Consider the following 18,167-nt stretch of genomic DNA (forward strand, 5'->3'; position numbering starts at 1 on the left):
AGTTTTTTTCTTTTCTCCGTCACCTACCTGCCTGTTAGCGTTCGTTTGTAAAGTTTCATGCCTTTTCGTAGCGTAGTGTATACGCCCATCGGCACCGGCTCTTTCCTGTGTCTTTTGCCGATAAGTGAGCTAGGTGCTACCAATTTTTATGAGCCTCAATATTGGGGACACTATTGAAGATTTCAAATATTTTATTATAAGAAATTTAATAAATGATATTTAATAATTTTTATGGTTAGGTAGAGGCTTCTCCCGCACCCCTACCCCCGGTTAAGAACCACTGTTTTAGAGGATCATATTTGTTAATTTTCAGATTAGGAAATACAAGAGAATTTTTTCTCTTCTGCTGTTTCTTTTCACTAAGGTAAATTAACGAAGCTGAGATTCCGTAGCTAAAGTAATTGTCAATTGATGCAATGGTTTTGTAACCACTGCATTATAATGAAAATAAGCCTTGGTAGCTAATACCTCCAAGGTACTCCTAAAATCAGTACACACACTTATCAGTTTTTTTGTTTTTTTTTCCAAGCTGAATATTTTGAATTGCATCATCTACCAAGATATTTTTAACATCAACATTTCTCTATGAATAGACTTTACACAATTTGTTTCCCATTAGTCTTGCAAGTTTACTTTATTAATGCTACATTCTATTCCTCTGCTTTTCTCAAATAATTCTTTACAGCACAGCAAGTTTTCTTGAATTTCTCCTTTATTTACAAATCTTACAAATGCTGGAACATAATATTTGTTATTAAATATGTTGACTCATCCATGTGAACTGAAAAATTACCATTTTTCAGTTTATCACACAAAATCTTCTCCATTATATGACATATCATTAAATCGCTGTGTTTGAAAGTGGAATATTTTTAATTTTCCTTACTGCATCTTCTCCCAATGTTTTATCCACTATAATTTTACATGCGGGCATTATCAGATACTTGTCAATTGTGAGACATTTTCTTTTCTGTGAAATAATCTCTGATACCGAATAACTTGCTTCCTAAACCTTTTCACTAACTGTGAATGTGTTTACAAAAGCTTTACTCCATTTAGTTTGACATTTTAGCAAGAGTTTTCTTATTACTATAATTTGTAGTGAAATTTCCATTCACTTTTGTTGGAATCATTGATGTATTTGAAAGTTTTTTTAACGACACACAATGGAAGAGAATATTCTGGATCACCAGTTTATATAAAGCTCACTGATAAATAACTTTCATTTGTAACGACAAACCTTTTTTGTACCTCTTTCTTTATCGGTGTTTTGAAATTTTGTATGAGATTCTAGATCTTCAATATTTGTCTCTTCAGAATTATTTAGATTGTTTATCTTCAAGTACCATTACATTTTAAACATTCCAGAAGAATTCAAAAATGAGAAACAAAACCACTAATATAGTAGTAAAATTAAAAAAAAAAACATGCATTAACACTCCATTGAACCAACCACATAATCCTATAAATCTTGTATCACTAATACATATACAATCATACTAGTTTCTAGTCTGTGACAACTGAAAGCTGCCTTTGGCTGTTTGGCTAAAATCACTTAAGACTTGTGTTACATGCATAGCCTTGTAATGTCAATGTATAGTTTAATGAAAACTGCTGAAGTAAAAGTTAATCCCCTTCCATTAAAAAAAGAATTGGAACTACTAGTTTTTAGTCTGTGACAACTGAAAGCTGCCTTTGGCTGTTTGGCTATACTCAGACTTTTGTTGCAAGCATAGTCTTCTTATGCCAATGTATAGTTTAACGAAAACTGCTGAAGCAAAAGTTAATCATCTTCCATTTAAAAAAAAAAATAATAATAATAATAATAATAATAATAAAAATACATGTAACTGTTGATGATGTCTGACGAGTCTAACCAACCACAGTCGAACAGCCAAAGGGAGTTTTTCCAATTATCACTGGCTAAACTCTTGCCACCCCCTTCCCACCGAAGTTATCTGAGTACAATAATGAATCAGGAAAAAAATATTTTCTCTTTCATGACATTTCCCTATTTCTTGTGGAACCCTGGTTAAGAAATACTAATCTAAAGTACAATGATTCCACAATGATCACCTTTGAGAGTGATGAGTACTTCTGAAAACAAATAAAGATAGTTTACAACAGTATAAATTATGCAGGATTCCTACTGAAATTCAAATTTTAATTTCTGTGACTTAATATAATGAACTAATAAGCATATGTAATTGAATAATATAATTTTTCTGCAAAATATAATGGAACAACTAAGAAAACTATAAAAATTTAGCTTATTATAGTGAAGTAAATGAAATCTGTATGCAGGCTATTAAATAATTAGAGATATTAAAAATAATCAAAACTTTAAAAAATAAAATTTTCTTCTCTGCAAGCAAAATGTATGTCAGTATGGTAGTCATGATAAGTATTAATGATTTGGTGTTTCAAAATAAAACTACAGAGTTGGATGGGAAACACTGAATAGAAAAAAAGGTGTTCAATTTAGTATAATGGGTACAAATACAGTGTAATGACTTCGTAATTGCACTACAATAACAACTTACTAACAGATGGAGAAAGAATTAAAGGTTAACAAAAGTGCATCAGATGGGAAGGAAGTAAAATAAGATAGGAACAAATATGGCTTTCTGTTTAAAAGGGATAATTTTTGTTTATAGTTATGATGTTTAAAATATAAATTTTTTATTATTTGAGAGAAAATCTGACTTATCACTATTTTGTATCTGAAAAGAAATCCTGTCTGTTTTTTAAAGCAACTGCTTCCACAGAAAAATCAATCATTTGGAATTGTTGGTAATTGTCTTAAGGAGGTTTTATTGCATTTGTTAAGTGGTCTTAAATTGTAAGTTTTTTCACTTAATATAAAACTTCATTTTATATCATTAACTTTCCTCTACAAGTTAAAGATTTCATCAAGAACATATAAAACTTCTTTAAAATATTGTACTTAAAAAATAGTTATGGATTCATTTAAGCTTTAATACCCGAGTGCTAACATTCTTTAATTTGAACGTAATAATTATAAAAGTGATATTTAAATTGATGAAATCAGTATCATTTTGTAGATATATAAAGAATATTTCATATTTCAAAAACTGTCTTTATTTTTCATAATTCAAAATAATGTCACTTCAAGAAAACCATATTTATAATAAGATTCATAAAACCAAAGTTTATGCAACACTGTACATATTTACAATTTTAACAAAAATATATTACAAGACTTGATTTAAGCTCAAAAACTAGATTCAGATAGTAAATATAGAAACACATTCAAAGTAATTTTGAAGATATTTTACAACTTTTTAAAATTTTGATCATAACTTGATGAAATAGCATAAATTTCCATTTTATCACAAAATTCAAAACAATATTTTAAACATCATGTATTCAATAAGAAACTAATATTATCTTCTAAAATATTATTCTTCTGTATGTTATATCTAAGTTCTGAAAGTTTCCTTGTAATGCTTGATAGTGTAGGGACTTCAGAAGAATGCTGTGATTTATTTATCCATTCATCATAACCTATTAAGAAAGGATATTTTAAAAATTAGAATATGGAATTTAAGTAGTTTCATAAGTTAACTTTTTAACTATTTTTTCTTTCACACATATTATTTTGCCAACTAAAATGGAATAAATACTATTTACTTACACTTGGACATAACGCAACCAACTTATTTCAGGAAATAAATTTTTATTTTTTCCAATCCAAAAAGACATAAAACATACTAATAAGGATGGGAGAAAAAATTATTTATATTAGTTAAAAGAAAATGGCATTATTCAAGCATAAAAGGATTAATGATGATTTTTACATTAATGACCATTATATTGGCGAGATATTAAGACACCAACTCAGTAATTCTATTAAAATATTAACTATAGTTTAAATTTTACATTTCAAACTACCACTTCTGCATATAAAACTGTTATTCATTTAATCTTTCAGCATGAGATGCACATTACATTTTAAGCAGAAAAGCACGCACAAAAATAGCGAGTACAAACAAACAAAAATATTAGCCAAATAAAGAAAAATGATTTCTTTGACCTAATCAGCCAAGCACACTCCATAACATTTTATTAAATTATACTTAGGTGCAGAAGTTTAAATTATACAGCTCAACAGCCATATCTGATTAGACATGTAAAACTAAACTGTGATAAACTAAACAAAAACTAGTGATGGTTGTGATTGCTCAAGTTCATTTCATGCATGTTCAAATAGATTCAAATGAAAAACAGCTGGTCACCAGCCCTGGATCACAATTAACAGCTGGAAGAAATGTCTAACACCCTCTTCCAGCCATTGACTAAGCCATTTTTGTGTAAAGCCCTGTCATTCATGGAAAGAAATCTGTGCCTTGTTTCACCCCTGAAAAGTGGATATATGGCTGAACTGTTTTATAGTGCACCTAGGTTTGACTATTTCTTCAAAGGTATGAAACCTTAACCTATTGACTGCCACAGATGAGTATTCTTGCCTTAAGCATTTCCATGCCATGGACAAGTAAACTCATCAGTACATTAGAACATGTTCCCTCTCCAATACATGACTTTTCCTATACTGCAAATGTCTAAAAGGCAATTGCCTTTTCCCATACAGACAAATTGCATAATGTTTTTCATATATTCCATACAGACAATGTAGTAATCAACAGGCAAAACTCTGCTCATAGCACCTTTAAGGCATGTGGGTAACTTACAAGGATGCCATGATCTACTTCATTAATTTACTGAAATCAAACTTAGACCAAGTGGAACTAAACATTGATGTGTTGATACTATCAGGTAAATACGAAAGTTAGTGTGGTTTTTGAGAAAAGTTACATTTGGCACATTAGTATGACCAAATAATTCTGATAACATCATATGTTTACATTCCTTTCAAACCTTACTCAGTGGAAAGCTGTTCAGTGCATCACATGTTTTGCTATCGGTTTTGTAGGAAGCACAGTCTTTGAAAGAATATGGTATTGTTAAAGGAGATTCTGAGGCCCATTTTGCTTCAAAAGTACAAACTAGGAAACAAAGCTAAAGAGGCTGCTACAAGAATATGCTCTGCATTCGAAGAGATGTCAGTGAATGAACGGACTACTCAAAAATGGTTTGGCTGATTTTTTTTTTTCCAGCAGAGACGAGAGCCTTGAAGGACGAGCTTTATGTTGGGTCCATCTACCCTCAACAAAGTCCAGCTGGAGGAGGAAATAAAGTAGAACCCTCATCAACCTGCTAGGAGCTTGCAAACAGGTTTGGAGTATCTGACAAAACCATTTGATCACATCTTCATGACCTTGGGATGACATGCAAACTGAGTAAGTTGTTCCTCATGTTCTGTCTCAAGAAAACAAGCTCCAACAGTTAAACATCTGCTTGTTGCTGCCAAGCCATAATAAAGCCTCATTCCAGGAACTAATCTTCACATACATATGATGAGAAATGGATAATGTATGGGGATCGGAACAGGAACCATCATTGATTGACTTCTGGTTCGGTTTCATTGGCAGCTAAATTGGACTTTCAAAAAAAGAAAGCAATGCTTCGTGTTTAATGGACCAATGCTGGCATTGTTTACTATGAATATCTAGAAGGCAAAAAAAAAAACATAACAGCTGAGATCTACTCATCGCAATTGCAAAGAGTTTCAGCTGCACTACACCAGAAACAGCGAGCACTGGTCAAGAAAAGAGGAGGTTTCCTCCTCTGTGACAATGCCAAACCTCATACAGCAAAAGTGACCAAAGAGGTAATCAAATACTGGGCTGGGAAGTTCTACCTCAGCCAACCTACTTCCTGGATATGATTGAATCGGACTACTAGCTGATTTTGGCCATGAATAGCCACCTAATGGAACAGCAGTTCTAAAATGCAACGATATCACAAAGCCTGTGGTCACAATTTTTGAACTCCAGAAAAAGGATTGTTTTTTAAAAGGTCATTTATAAGCTTGTGTTTCATTGGGAACATATAATTGAAGCCAATGGTGATTGTTTTGAAGAATGAAATGGGTGTCTGAAGAATAAAATGATTTTTGTGGGTTTTGATGACACAATAAAATCACATGAACTTTCTTGGTTACCTGCTAGAATAAGGATTTATGATGATAATATATGAATCATTGTTTTCAAAAAAACACTCGTCAATTTATTAACTAGTTTAAAAAAAATCCAAGGTAATGTTAATAGGTTTCATGACCAAATGAGAGCTAAAGCCATTTACTTGTGTAAAAAAGTAATTTTATTGAGGAAACACTAAAAAAAGAAAATGTAGTAGGATGGAATTATCTCAGTTTAACGGAACATAATTTATTATACTTTTCCCATCCAAGAGAAGTAAATAAGAATTTTACATTTCTAGCAGAAGCAGTTGGTACAATTAATGGATTTAAAATTTTAGATTTCCTTCCCCCCTCTTCCAGTTTATATGTATGTGTATACACACACAGAACAGAGCGTATGCACTGGCCCTAAAGAATGCCTATTACTATGTCACAAATTAATTTAATAAAAAGATAAATTGCATCAACTGCTTTATCTACTTATATTTTTAGAATTCTTAACTTACCTGTACTTTTTGAGTTTAGGAATGACTGCTTGGGTTGTTTAGAAAAAAGTTTATCACAAGTCGCTTCTTTCTCTTGAATATCTGTGTGTATCTGGGTGCTTGAGAGGAAATCTGCATGTTTATCTGAAATTTAACAAGTATTTTTAAAGCATAAATACTTTGAATTAATTATATAGCATTAAAAACTATAAATTTTGGGGACTAATGATATAGCCTGCAATAATCTGTAGATTGCAAAAGTGCACAGCATATATTAGAAACATGGAAGCATCATCTAGCACAGAACTTTTAATGCATAAAAACATTATACAGATGCATTAAATATTTAACATCAAATCATTTGACCGACTCAAAGAAATAATTATTTCCTGGAGTTTGTTGAATAAACACATGCCCAAAAAATCATGTTTTAACCCATTTAATGTAACTTAAATATAGCACTTACTAAAATGTTATACTTGAATTCAACTTTCATTCTGGGCAAGGTTGAGTTCTTTCAAACTGTATTCTTCAGCAAGGAACACAGTTTGGTTGTCTTAAGAATTCAGTAAGTTTACATTCAGATGGGTGTCTTACGAATTCAGTAACTTTGCATTCCCCCCCCCCCCAATTTCTCTTTCAAATAGGTTTTCAGGTTTTAGCTGTTTAAAATTCACATTAAATTTCATTTCTTATAGAAATATCTATGAAAAGTGTTTCATTTTCCCAATTTTTGAGTGTTGTTTAAACAACAACTTGATTTAAAATATATTTGTTTTTGTGTTTGAATATCGGATTTAACCAGGAGAACAAAACATGTTTTCGAAACATATTAAGTGACTTTTATGAAACTTTAATTCATTTTATCCTGATGAGTCCTGAATGCAGTTTCGGTAAACGGAGATTAATTTTTATAATTTCATATATTTTTCTTTTTTGTATTTGTTCTACTAATGAATTCTTATTTTAAATTTTATATGTTGAGATGTTGTGTTAAACCTCTTATACACGGTTGCAATTAATATGGTTGAGGAATTGCCTTGCTTTGATTCCAGTTTCATTTTACCTTTAGATGCTTTAAGTTTATATATATAATATTTATATAAATATTATATATATAAACTTAAAGCAGCTGGCCTTATATGGCTATATATATAAATAATATATATATAGCCATATAGGGCCAGCAGGCATAAACATACTTGCCAACCTATGACACTCAAAAATCAGGAGATTTTTTTAAGAAATCGGGAGATTTTTCACAATGTTAAAAAGACTTTTTAAATGAGGAAAATATAGTTTTTAGTAATGAATTAACTTTAAATAGTAACTAATTCTTAAATGCAAGCAACACAAAAATACCTTACACATAAAAAACATTTTTATTACTTGCATCGTTTAAGAAAACAAAACAAAAACAAAAACAAAAAAAAAAAAAAAAAAAACTTTAATCAGTTTTTGTACAAATGGTATAAACAGTGGCAGATTTTGCTTTCTTTAAGAAAGAAACTTCATAATTTTGTTCATAGCAATTGCCACGTAGGCCTGCTTTCACTAATAAAAGTTTTCTAATGTGTCATCACTAATATTAGATCTAAATTTAGTCTTCGTTTTTGCAACAACACTGAAAATCCTCTTACAGTCTGCATTACTATGGGGAACTGTCAAGATGGCCAACATAATTCTAGACACTACATTTTAAAATTCCATCAGCATCTTTCAGTTTTCCAATTAAACTCCACTGGGTGTCAATCCTAGCTGATTTTATAACTTCATCCAAGTTTTCTAATTGTAAACTGCTGTTGTGCAGCTGTTGGACCTGTTTCAATTTTTCCTCCTTCTTAGAACTCCTTTCAAGATAATAATAAATATCAACAATGTGTTCATCCACATTTATTGGTAAAGAAGCTACTCCTTTTTCAGCTGCTAAATTTAAGAGGTGACAGGTGCACCTCATAATCTGCAAATCTGAATTTTCCTTTCTGAAGATGCCTGCAACACCAATCTTCAAGCCTACCAATACTGGTGCATTATCGGCACCAAGTGCTAAGCAATTATCCAGAGGGACTGCATTTTCTTTTAAAGTTTTAATAATTAGCTGTGCTATATTAAAGCCTGTCAAATGTCCTTCTAAAGTGGGGACAGAAAGTAAACTGCACTCAATTTCTGAAGACTCTGGATTAAAAAAAGAAACAACAATTGGATACAGTTTTGAATCGGTGTTATTGCTTCCATCCGTAGAGAGGCAGGACGGAGCTGTTTTAATGCAATCAATAACTGAAGATTTATTTTTCAAATCCATTTCTTCAACAATTGCACCTCTTTTGGTTCTTGCACTTAAGTATTTCTTAGCGATTTCACTATCGGGAAACATTTTTCTAAATAAAGCTGCAGCGTGATCCGATGCATTCAGTGGCAGGTTGTGCTCCAGTAAAAAGGCACAGAACAGTCATTCTGCATTAATAACTTTTTGGTCCTTTGTTTCTGAAGAAAAATTAAATTTTTCCGCTTTTTTTTTTTTTTTTTTCCCCAAAAACAACTCATGTTGCCCTTGTGTTTTTGTGTACGCACATGTTTGAGAACATCCGCCCTTCCACCATGCGAAATCGAAAAATCACAACGACAGGCGGTTCAGTTTTCTGCAAATACACTGCATCTTAATTTCATGTCCACCCCCCCCCCCCAATATAATGTGCTGTGTATGAGGAACATATACAAAAACTAGCCAGAAAATTGGGTACATTTTAGTTACAGAGCACCAAAGGTAAATTTAGCTACAAAATCTGAGATAGGAAGGGCAGACCTGATATATATCACTTCATGATAAGAATGGTTATTAAATGCAAAAATAAATAAATAAATAATAAAAACAAGCATATAATTATTCCAAGTGATAGCCATATAGAAATTCATTTGCAGATGCTGTCGACAAATTTCTATGAACATGAGCTCCACACCCAAAGTAAATTTATCATCTAGCTGTCAATAAAAGGAATGCCAGGGCCTTTGAATTCTTTCTTTCTTTCTTTTTTTTTTTTTTTTTTTTTGTTTTTGGTGGCATGATTTTTAGTTGCAGCATCATTTCAGTGCTTTGGTAATACTAAAATAATTTCAGTGTGTGGTTTTTTTAAGCAATCTTTCAGTGTGCATGATACCACTGTTTTGAAAGAATTTAATCAATGTGTTTTGTGGTATTTAGCAATTGCAAACCATGTAATTCATATTAATTGCCCCCCCCCAAAAAAAGGGGGAAGAGAGAGAGAAAATTATTGTATCAATCTTCATTCTTTCAGCTTGTTTCCAATTATGCCATTACATGTCTACTCTGATGCAAAATAAACAGTTTAGCACATTTGTCATAAAATTATGGTTGGTGTGCTGTTAACTGAAAAAGACCAAAAAGTGTAGTTGCCTCTCTGCAAAATATACTTATAAACATACTTTCCTAGCATATGTAAAAAAATATCAAAATCAATTGAAAGATGAGTCAGATTTTATGCACACATGTTCAAATACGAATCAAATATTATTCCTGCGGCGAGAAAACAATATCATCTTTACCATATGAAACACTTATAATTAATAAACACAGCCTTAATCATTAATAAATATAAAAGATGCCTAAAAGTAATGCAGGATTTAAATTTACAAAATGAACTTTTATTTATACATTACTTCACAAAATTGTAACACTCTGAAAAAGTACACACTTCGATTAAATATGAAAAATAATATCTGGCAAATGTCCATCTCTCATATGATACTCACGCAATCTTGCAGCAAAATTTGCAATAACATTTTCACAGACTTGCGGTCGACTGTTGTGATACCATGTCAGATTTCTTCTTTGAGTTCAGAAATGGTTGGTATGTATTTGCTGTAAACCTTGAGCTTTTACAAATTCCCAGAAATAAAAGTTATAAGGTGTTAAGATTACATAATTTTGGTGGCCAAGAGATCATTATTGCACGAAATCAGCTGTCTATGAAATTTCTAAGCTAAAAACTTAATGGTTTTTGTGTGTCGCAGGGTGTTCAATGGCTTTTTGAGGCCTCAAATATGCTGTTATAATCTCACGATAATGTATAAAATTGACAGTTATTGTGCTTCTGCATTTATTTTCAAAAGAAGTATTGCCCAATAATTTCACCACACCAAAATGAACATTACACAGACATTTGTTGAGAGTAAATCCTTTTTCCTTAAATAACATGAAGATTTTCCAAAATATCTGCTTTTTACATATTCAACCACATGAAAATGCACCCCATCGCTGATGGATGCTTGCTGCTTCACATGGTAATTTGGCTTAAGCTAATGAGTCATCTCAATCTTGTGCCATTGCATCTCCAGATCATTTGCCATAGATCGCTGCATTTTACTCCTTGAAATGTCTAAGTCAAAGAGACCTACAATGAATTGACATCCTCAAAAGCTCAGCGACATTAGCACTCACAACAGGATCAAACACACAATACAAGGGCAGGCATTTCTTTTGTCGTCCATCACAGAGACTGTTTGTTCAAACTTGTGAACTACTCTTTTTACAGGCGTTCTCTTTACCATGTTTTTCTGAATTAATTTTGCATATATTCTGAGCACAGTACCCTCTATATTTGCAATATTTTTCATGATAATTATGTGCTCTTGCATCATGCATTTATAAATCATTAATTTACGGCTTACCAGAATAAGATTATTATAATTTATGCTTCAGAGAGTACTGTCAACCTAAAAATTGCACTCATTTTTAATCCAGCATTAATTTTGACACACCTTTTATCTTACTTTTCATATGCGTGTTGTAATTATACCTTTTAAAAATTATTTTTAATAATTTTAGTTAATTTTTGGGAAAAAAACTGCAAACTCAGCTTGGAAAATTTGTATAATGAACTATAAACAGCTTGTACACATGAAAATATTTTTTTACCTCATACTAAGCAAACACACTAAAATTAATATTTAGATTCAGCAAAATCCACATTATGTGAAAAGCGTCATCGAAATCAAAGTTAATAATCATCATCTGTGTAAGTATCTGTGTATCTCCTAATGTAAAATAATCTTACCATCAAAAATATTCTTGCATTCAAAAGATTCATCCAGATTATGAAGGAATGAATTGCATTCTTCCTCTTCTTTCATTATAGCTTGCCGAAGGGCAGCTAAAGAAGTATTCATGTCACAGGCTGAGATATCTATAATGAAAATGCAAAACAAAATTACAAATGATTTTAATGCTAAGAAAATTGCACTTGCACTAACATCTAAAATATCTTTTATTTAAACACAAAAATTAGGTCAGTTTCTTTCATTAATATGCAAATCCAATCAATTCAACAAATTGTGTATTAATATTTTTAACCTTTAAACAAAATTTTTATAAAATCTCTGGGCAAATAGCTTCGATTATTTATACACAATGCTCTGAAATAAAAATGCATTTTAAATTAAAACACATATATATGTCAAAATCAATTTTCAAAATATAAGAATTACAGTACAGTACAACATGAATGGCAGTGATCAATTAACATTCATTAAAAGACAGAAAATTTTAAATCTCACATTCCTATTTAATACTCTTGTGTCCACAACAACAATAAAAACAAAGATGACCAGCAATTTTATACAATGATATATTTGATACTTTGATACCGTATACACTCTTATAACGTCCACAATCCAACTTTACTGATAAAATTTATGTTAAAAAACCCATGCTGCGTTTAGGTGCACTAAAAATAAAATATTTCCTACGATGGTCATTGTACATAGTTTGGATGGCCTTGTCATTGTGCATAGACTGGTGCTATTCCCACACAAAAGACCACTCAGTTGCTTTTTGCGAACATTATTTTGTTTACATTCTTTCCCTTGAACGGACCTACATGCCTTATTCACCCTAAACGAGATCTCAGAACAATAACATTCTTTCCCCTTTCAAATCAACATTCTCATCAGTTTGAATAGTCTCTCTTCTCTGCTATTCGATGAATCTTCCAGGACCCATCCTCTCCCCACCCCTGCCTTTTCTGCAATTTTTTTCAAAGGCGGACACGACTCCACCTGCCTCGCAATAACGAACTCTGACGTATTTCCCCTTCAGCATGAATGGATTTTTCTTGGCATTCTGCCAAATACAGATCCCATCAGTTTGGGTACAAGTACTTGTTGGATAGTTTTTAAGTAAGAAGGGAGTGGAAAATTTTTGAAAATGTCTCTAAACGGCACAGAAGCTATACATTTCTTACCTTTAATTTATTTTTGAGTTATGGTTTCATTTCATGCATTTTTCTTAACTGGTATGTCATATATCAGGACTTAGGTTGAGTTTTTGCATCTATACGGCCCACGACGATGTCACGCGCAATTTAATCTATTGCGGCGTTTCTGTGTAATCTGAATTTTTCCCCGCCATTTTTCTCGAGTGCGGCGTTTACGCTGACGCGGCCTTTCTTCCGGAAATTACGGTAGTTTGGCGACGTTTTGGTAAGGCGATAAAGGTTACTAGCTAGGACTTTAGCAGTGTACATGGATAAAGTCAAGAGTGTGTGCAATGCCATTTTTGTGCAATTCTGGGATGTTTTTTTAAGTGAAAATAGGTCGACGTGTACATGGATACCGTGTATGTGCAAATCTTAAAAACGTGGCAAGCAGTGGGCGATTCTGCACTTTCTCCCAATTTCGCACCTAATCTTCATCATGATTAAGCACTTTTGTTCCATAAAAGTTCTAGTATAAACGTAATTCGGCTAGCAGATTGTTGGAAAAAAATGTTGAGTAAAAAAAAAAGAAAACATGCCTTTACTTCGTGAAAACAAAATGGCGTCGAAAACAAAACTAGCAGGTTGCTGTAGCAGGGTTGGTCACCACATTTTATCCAAAAAATTGCCAAGTTACCATAATCCAAAGATTAACCAAAAGTAGTTGCATATGTTCGTGATATGCGTGTTCAAGGGTAGGCAGTAATACAGGAAATATGCCAAATAAGCGCGCTTGCTGCAATATGAGAAGAAGACATTCCTACATCGCAAAGGTGTGTGAAGGCTGGTTGCGGTGAATGATGAAACAAAATGGATTTTTGTTTCCCCAGCATATGACAATGTCAAAATGTGCCCAGTGACTATGAAGATAAGTAATTTATATTATATATGTAGATACGAGAACATGAGTTTGTAAATTTTAGGTAACTATTAGACAACTTTAAATTTGATACTTTTATTACATCAACATTATTACATCATTTATGCATCAACATTTCAAACATAATCATCAATCGAACTTCTTTTACTGATATGATAGCCTATGAGCCTCCTTAGAACTTTCATTCCACTATCTACGTGACCAGTTTCTCTATTGGCAAATTTAATACTGAAATTGCAATTGAGATATATATAGTGCAATCGTTGAAGTATGGGCCTTTTCGATTCATTCCCTATTATTTTACAATTATAATTTTTAATGCTAAAGAAATGTGAATATGATTAGTAAATTTCATGTGATTAATATATTTGATACATTCTTTATTTAACCCTCCCACTGCATACTTTTTTTACCAAAATAGGTTCAAAAATTGCATTTTTTTATTATATATTTCAAATTGACATAGAATTAAAATATACAAAAAATTTTTGTAAAAGAGTTTTTTTTTTTCAATATAGAATTAGATCATAGAAAAAGGTTGTCAGAATACTGAAATTGAAGAATAATGATATAAAAGGGAAATTCTGAAAATTAATATTGGTTAAATTATGATTTATTTTATAAAATACGAAGGTCAAACATATATACTAATGAAAATATTTGCATAGTGTAATATTTTGCATATCAATTTTGCACCACTGTTGAACGTTTTCAATAGAAACTGAATTTTCAGATTCATATCACAACCTGCAGAGGAATCCAAGATATTCTTATCAGTTTCGCTATAACTATCTTCAATATACTTGAAATCAGAGTCAGAACTACTATCAGTGTCGGAAATATCATCAGGAATATAGGTTATATCACTCGCGAAACGCTTCCTGCCAGACATCTTTGAGCTCAGAAAAGCATGTGCAAAATGCTACATTACGTATTCTTGTATATTTGGCAGAAATGTGGACAACTAACACCATTTGTTAGCCCACATCTAAATAAAGAATTAAACATCATAGAAAAGATGAAAGGAAAACTGGAACGGGGAAAGAGCGGGTTGCACAATTAAATAGACGGCAAAAATTCATCCCTGCGGAAATCGCGGGTTGCGCAAATTTTTCTACTTCTACATCGGCTGTGGAAATCGCGGGATGCGCAGTGAGAGGGTTAATTCAAACAATTCATTGTTATCCAAATGTTGTCATAAAATGCTGATGTTCACAGAACCAAAGTATTTTTTTCTGAGACTTTCCTTTCAAAAACAGCTAGATGAGTTTCTTATACCTTAATAACACTAGAATTATGAAAAAAGGTCCTTTTGATCGCAAATAAAATTAAATTCTTTGTATTTTTAAAATTTTCTTTTTAAGTATTTAGATATTTTTTTTTTTACTTTTCCTAAATATATACCAAGATGAAACTATAATTTATTTGGTCTGCTTTGAATGATTATTTTTTTAAAGTATAATTGTATATACCTAGAATTATGGTTAGCAGTCATTTTGACTGCGTTTCTTCCCTGTTTAACAAAAAGCTAAGTTAGCTTAGTATGTCAACATCTTGATGCCATTTATTTGTGCTTGCTTTTGATTTTCACACCAGATGTTATCCAACAGCTGGTGGAGCCTAATTGAGGCTTATCCACTCCAAAGTGGGAATGTCCCAAATGAGTTTCAAGTATTTTGTCTTTGAATGTTTTGATAAATTCTTTGCTTTTGTTCTGCATCTCACAGAGGCTCTAATGTTTATGTACTGACCACTTTTTTTTATCTATAAGTTTTTCTTTATTATCTTCTTGTGCAGAGCCATTGCAAGGAAATACCTACCAGAAGAAATGGCAGAAGATTTACAAGAACTAACAATAACAATTGAAAATTTAACAATAACTTCTGAGGAAGAACATGGCATTCCTTCATTATCATTTCCACATTAATAGATTACAAAAATAAAATTCTAACAAAATGAAGTTGTAAAGGTCAGGCATTTAGCCTTGAATGAGAATTCAATCAAGGATGAGGAAGAGTGAAAGATAACAAAGGCATGGAATAAGCCATAGCCAAATAAGAAAGCAAAGATAAATTAAATGATTTGAAAATGAAGAAAAATCAAAAGATGAAGAAATTACAAATTATGTTAGCAAATTCACTTAAAAGACTTTCTCATCAAAATGTTTTATATGAAACAGGTTGGCCAATTACTCTTGTTAAAAGACAAGTAATTGATGAGAACACAAGTAGTGCATGAAGACTTTTTATTAATGAAAAAGTATGATGCACAGAATTATACAACAATGCACAGAAGCTGAAGCATATCAAAAGTCAGGAAATCTAAATTGGAGCTTGTGACTTGATCAGCTAGACACTTTTATTGCTCTATTATATGCTCATGGTATTCTCACTGCCAAAAAAGACTTTTGTTTTGAGTTTAAGATCCAAGTGCCAAAAGAAACAATGCCTGGGGACAGATAATTGTGAATAATGAAATATTTGTGCTTTGACTTGGAAGATATGCTTTCACTTCAAAGGTCTGGAACTCCTTTATTCAAAATTTTTTACTGTGTTACAACACCAGGTGAAAATATTACAATTGATGAACAACTGTTCATTAGAATGGCCAGATGCCTCTTTGTTCAATACATGGCTTAAAACTCTGATAAATTTGGTACAGAAATTTTGCTTTTAGCTCAGATCATGTGAAAACAAAATAAACAGATATCTATTTTTGGGTAAAGATAAAAGAAGATCAACTGAAAAAGTTGGAGAACATGTCATTTAACCCTTTCGCGATGGAACATTTTTGTTTAAGAGGCTCGTGCGGGACGGAAGGGAATCGAAGGCAGTCACTGTACAGGACGGAGGTTTTGCATCGCTAAGCCTAATTTTATTTAAAAAAAAAAAAAAAATTCACATCTAACATTGTAATTTTTGGTATAATTTTAGATAATTACTTGAGCTCTTGAATATATTAAATTTAGCCCTTAATAACTTTTTTTCTTTATTTTACATGAAAATATACTTAAAAATTGCTTATCTTGTAAAATAATTTTTGGAAGTGCTATTCAAATTATTCCAAAGTTTTAATTGATAAAATCCATCAATAAAGTTTAAAATTAATAAATCAACACAATAAAGGACTATTTACAGTAAGAAATAACAAAATTTAAAATGAAGACTGAGTGTGGTAAATCTCGAAGCACAGAGAAGTATCACTTTCTAACTCTTTAGAAAATGAATCATTACTCTCATTTGTGTTAGTTAAATGGTTCACTATCCATTAGAGGGTATTCTTCCTCTGATAAATAACACCTTCCCGCCATAACGGACTGGAGGTGAGGCCTTCCTAAATAAAAGAGAAGAAACGGAAATATATCTAAAGGCAATGCAAAACATAAAAAAACTCCACAGAGTAACCCTAAAAGACCATACATAGTATAGGAAAAAAATAGAATAAAAAAAGGAACTGGGTTTAAATCAGACATTCGAATGTTTTCATTAGCACGCAGCGATTTAACCCTCTGAGCGGCCAAGCTTTTCGCTAAGAAAACACAAATTTCCCAAAACTACTATAAGAACAAGTTATTATTTTTATTTTAATGTAAAAACTCTCCTGGTATTACATACCTGGATTTGTTTACTTTTGATATATAGCCTTAATTTCTTTGACATATTTAAATATACGTTCTTAGAGATATCACAAAAAATATTCTAAGCCGTATATATACGGCCTTGCCACTTAGAAGGTTAAAGAGCCCACCTCTGTTTACACTTCCCCCCCCCTGCAACAGCTGATGAGTAAAATACCAAAGTCAAGCAGAATATATCAAACTCAAGGTCAGGAACCTAAAACCGTGTTCATTTCAAAAGTAATGGACATAGGATGCCATCTAGTGGCCTTCAGAAAAACATTCCAGCTTAAAATGCGTACACGCATCACCCATCCTCTGAATGCAAAGTGATGCGTGGATGGGACGCCCGGCTGTAAGAGATATTCTTAGGGAATGTGTATATGGGATGCCTGTCCTGAAAGGATATGTTATATATATGATGGTCGACAGAGCCCTTTTATAACACTTGATGAAATGTTACTATGGAAACTTTCATTACATCTTTGAATTTAAAGAAAAAAATGATGACTAAAACAACTAGCTGTGTTAATACAGTCAGATGTGCACAAAAAGGTCTCCCTTTTTCATTCAAGAATGTGAAAGATGAATTATATTCTAATACAGTTATCAAACATGATAACACATCTCTCATGTTAAATTTAAACTTCACTATACATGCACATGTCTGCCATTTTTGTGTTGTAAATTGTTCCATGTTTTCCATGAGCAATCGGATGCTGCATGACATGACTTGAAATGACACAAGCTCTTTTATCGATTTTAAAGCTGCTTATAATATAGCATATACTGTGAAAAGCTATTTGAAGCTATGCTGGAATTCAGATTTCCTAGAAAATTCATAGGTCTATCT

The 18,167-nt window shown here is 31.9% G+C and overlaps 1 protein-coding gene across 2 annotated transcripts in view; it reads right to left on the reverse strand.

Annotated features, from left to right (window-relative positions):
• Window positions 1–3,084: 3,084 nt before the first annotated feature.
• Window positions 3,085–18,167, reverse strand: part of xmas (RRM_XMAS2 and SAC3_GANP domain-containing protein xmas) — a 163,455-nt gene continuing 148,372 nt past the window's right edge. For both annotated transcript variants that reach the window (XM_085816331.1, XM_085816332.1), the window contains exons 26-28: window positions 11,622–11,750; window positions 6,571–6,693; window positions 3,085–3,528 (exon numbers count right to left, since the gene is read on the reverse strand). In XM_085816331.1, the coding sequence (XP_085672457.1) occupies window positions 3,383–3,528; window positions 6,571–6,693; window positions 11,622–11,750 (398 nt within the window). In that variant the 3' untranslated portion in view covers window positions 3,085–3,382. The remainder of the gene's footprint in view (window positions 3,529–6,570; window positions 6,694–11,621; window positions 11,751–18,167) is intronic.

This window comes from Stegodyphus dumicola, chromosome 1 (assembly GCF_044657685.1).
Source record: "Stegodyphus dumicola isolate Sdum_Otavi_A_Nest chromosome 1, ASM4465768v1".
Taxonomy (NCBI): domain Eukaryota; kingdom Metazoa; phylum Arthropoda; class Arachnida; order Araneae; family Eresidae; genus Stegodyphus; species Stegodyphus dumicola.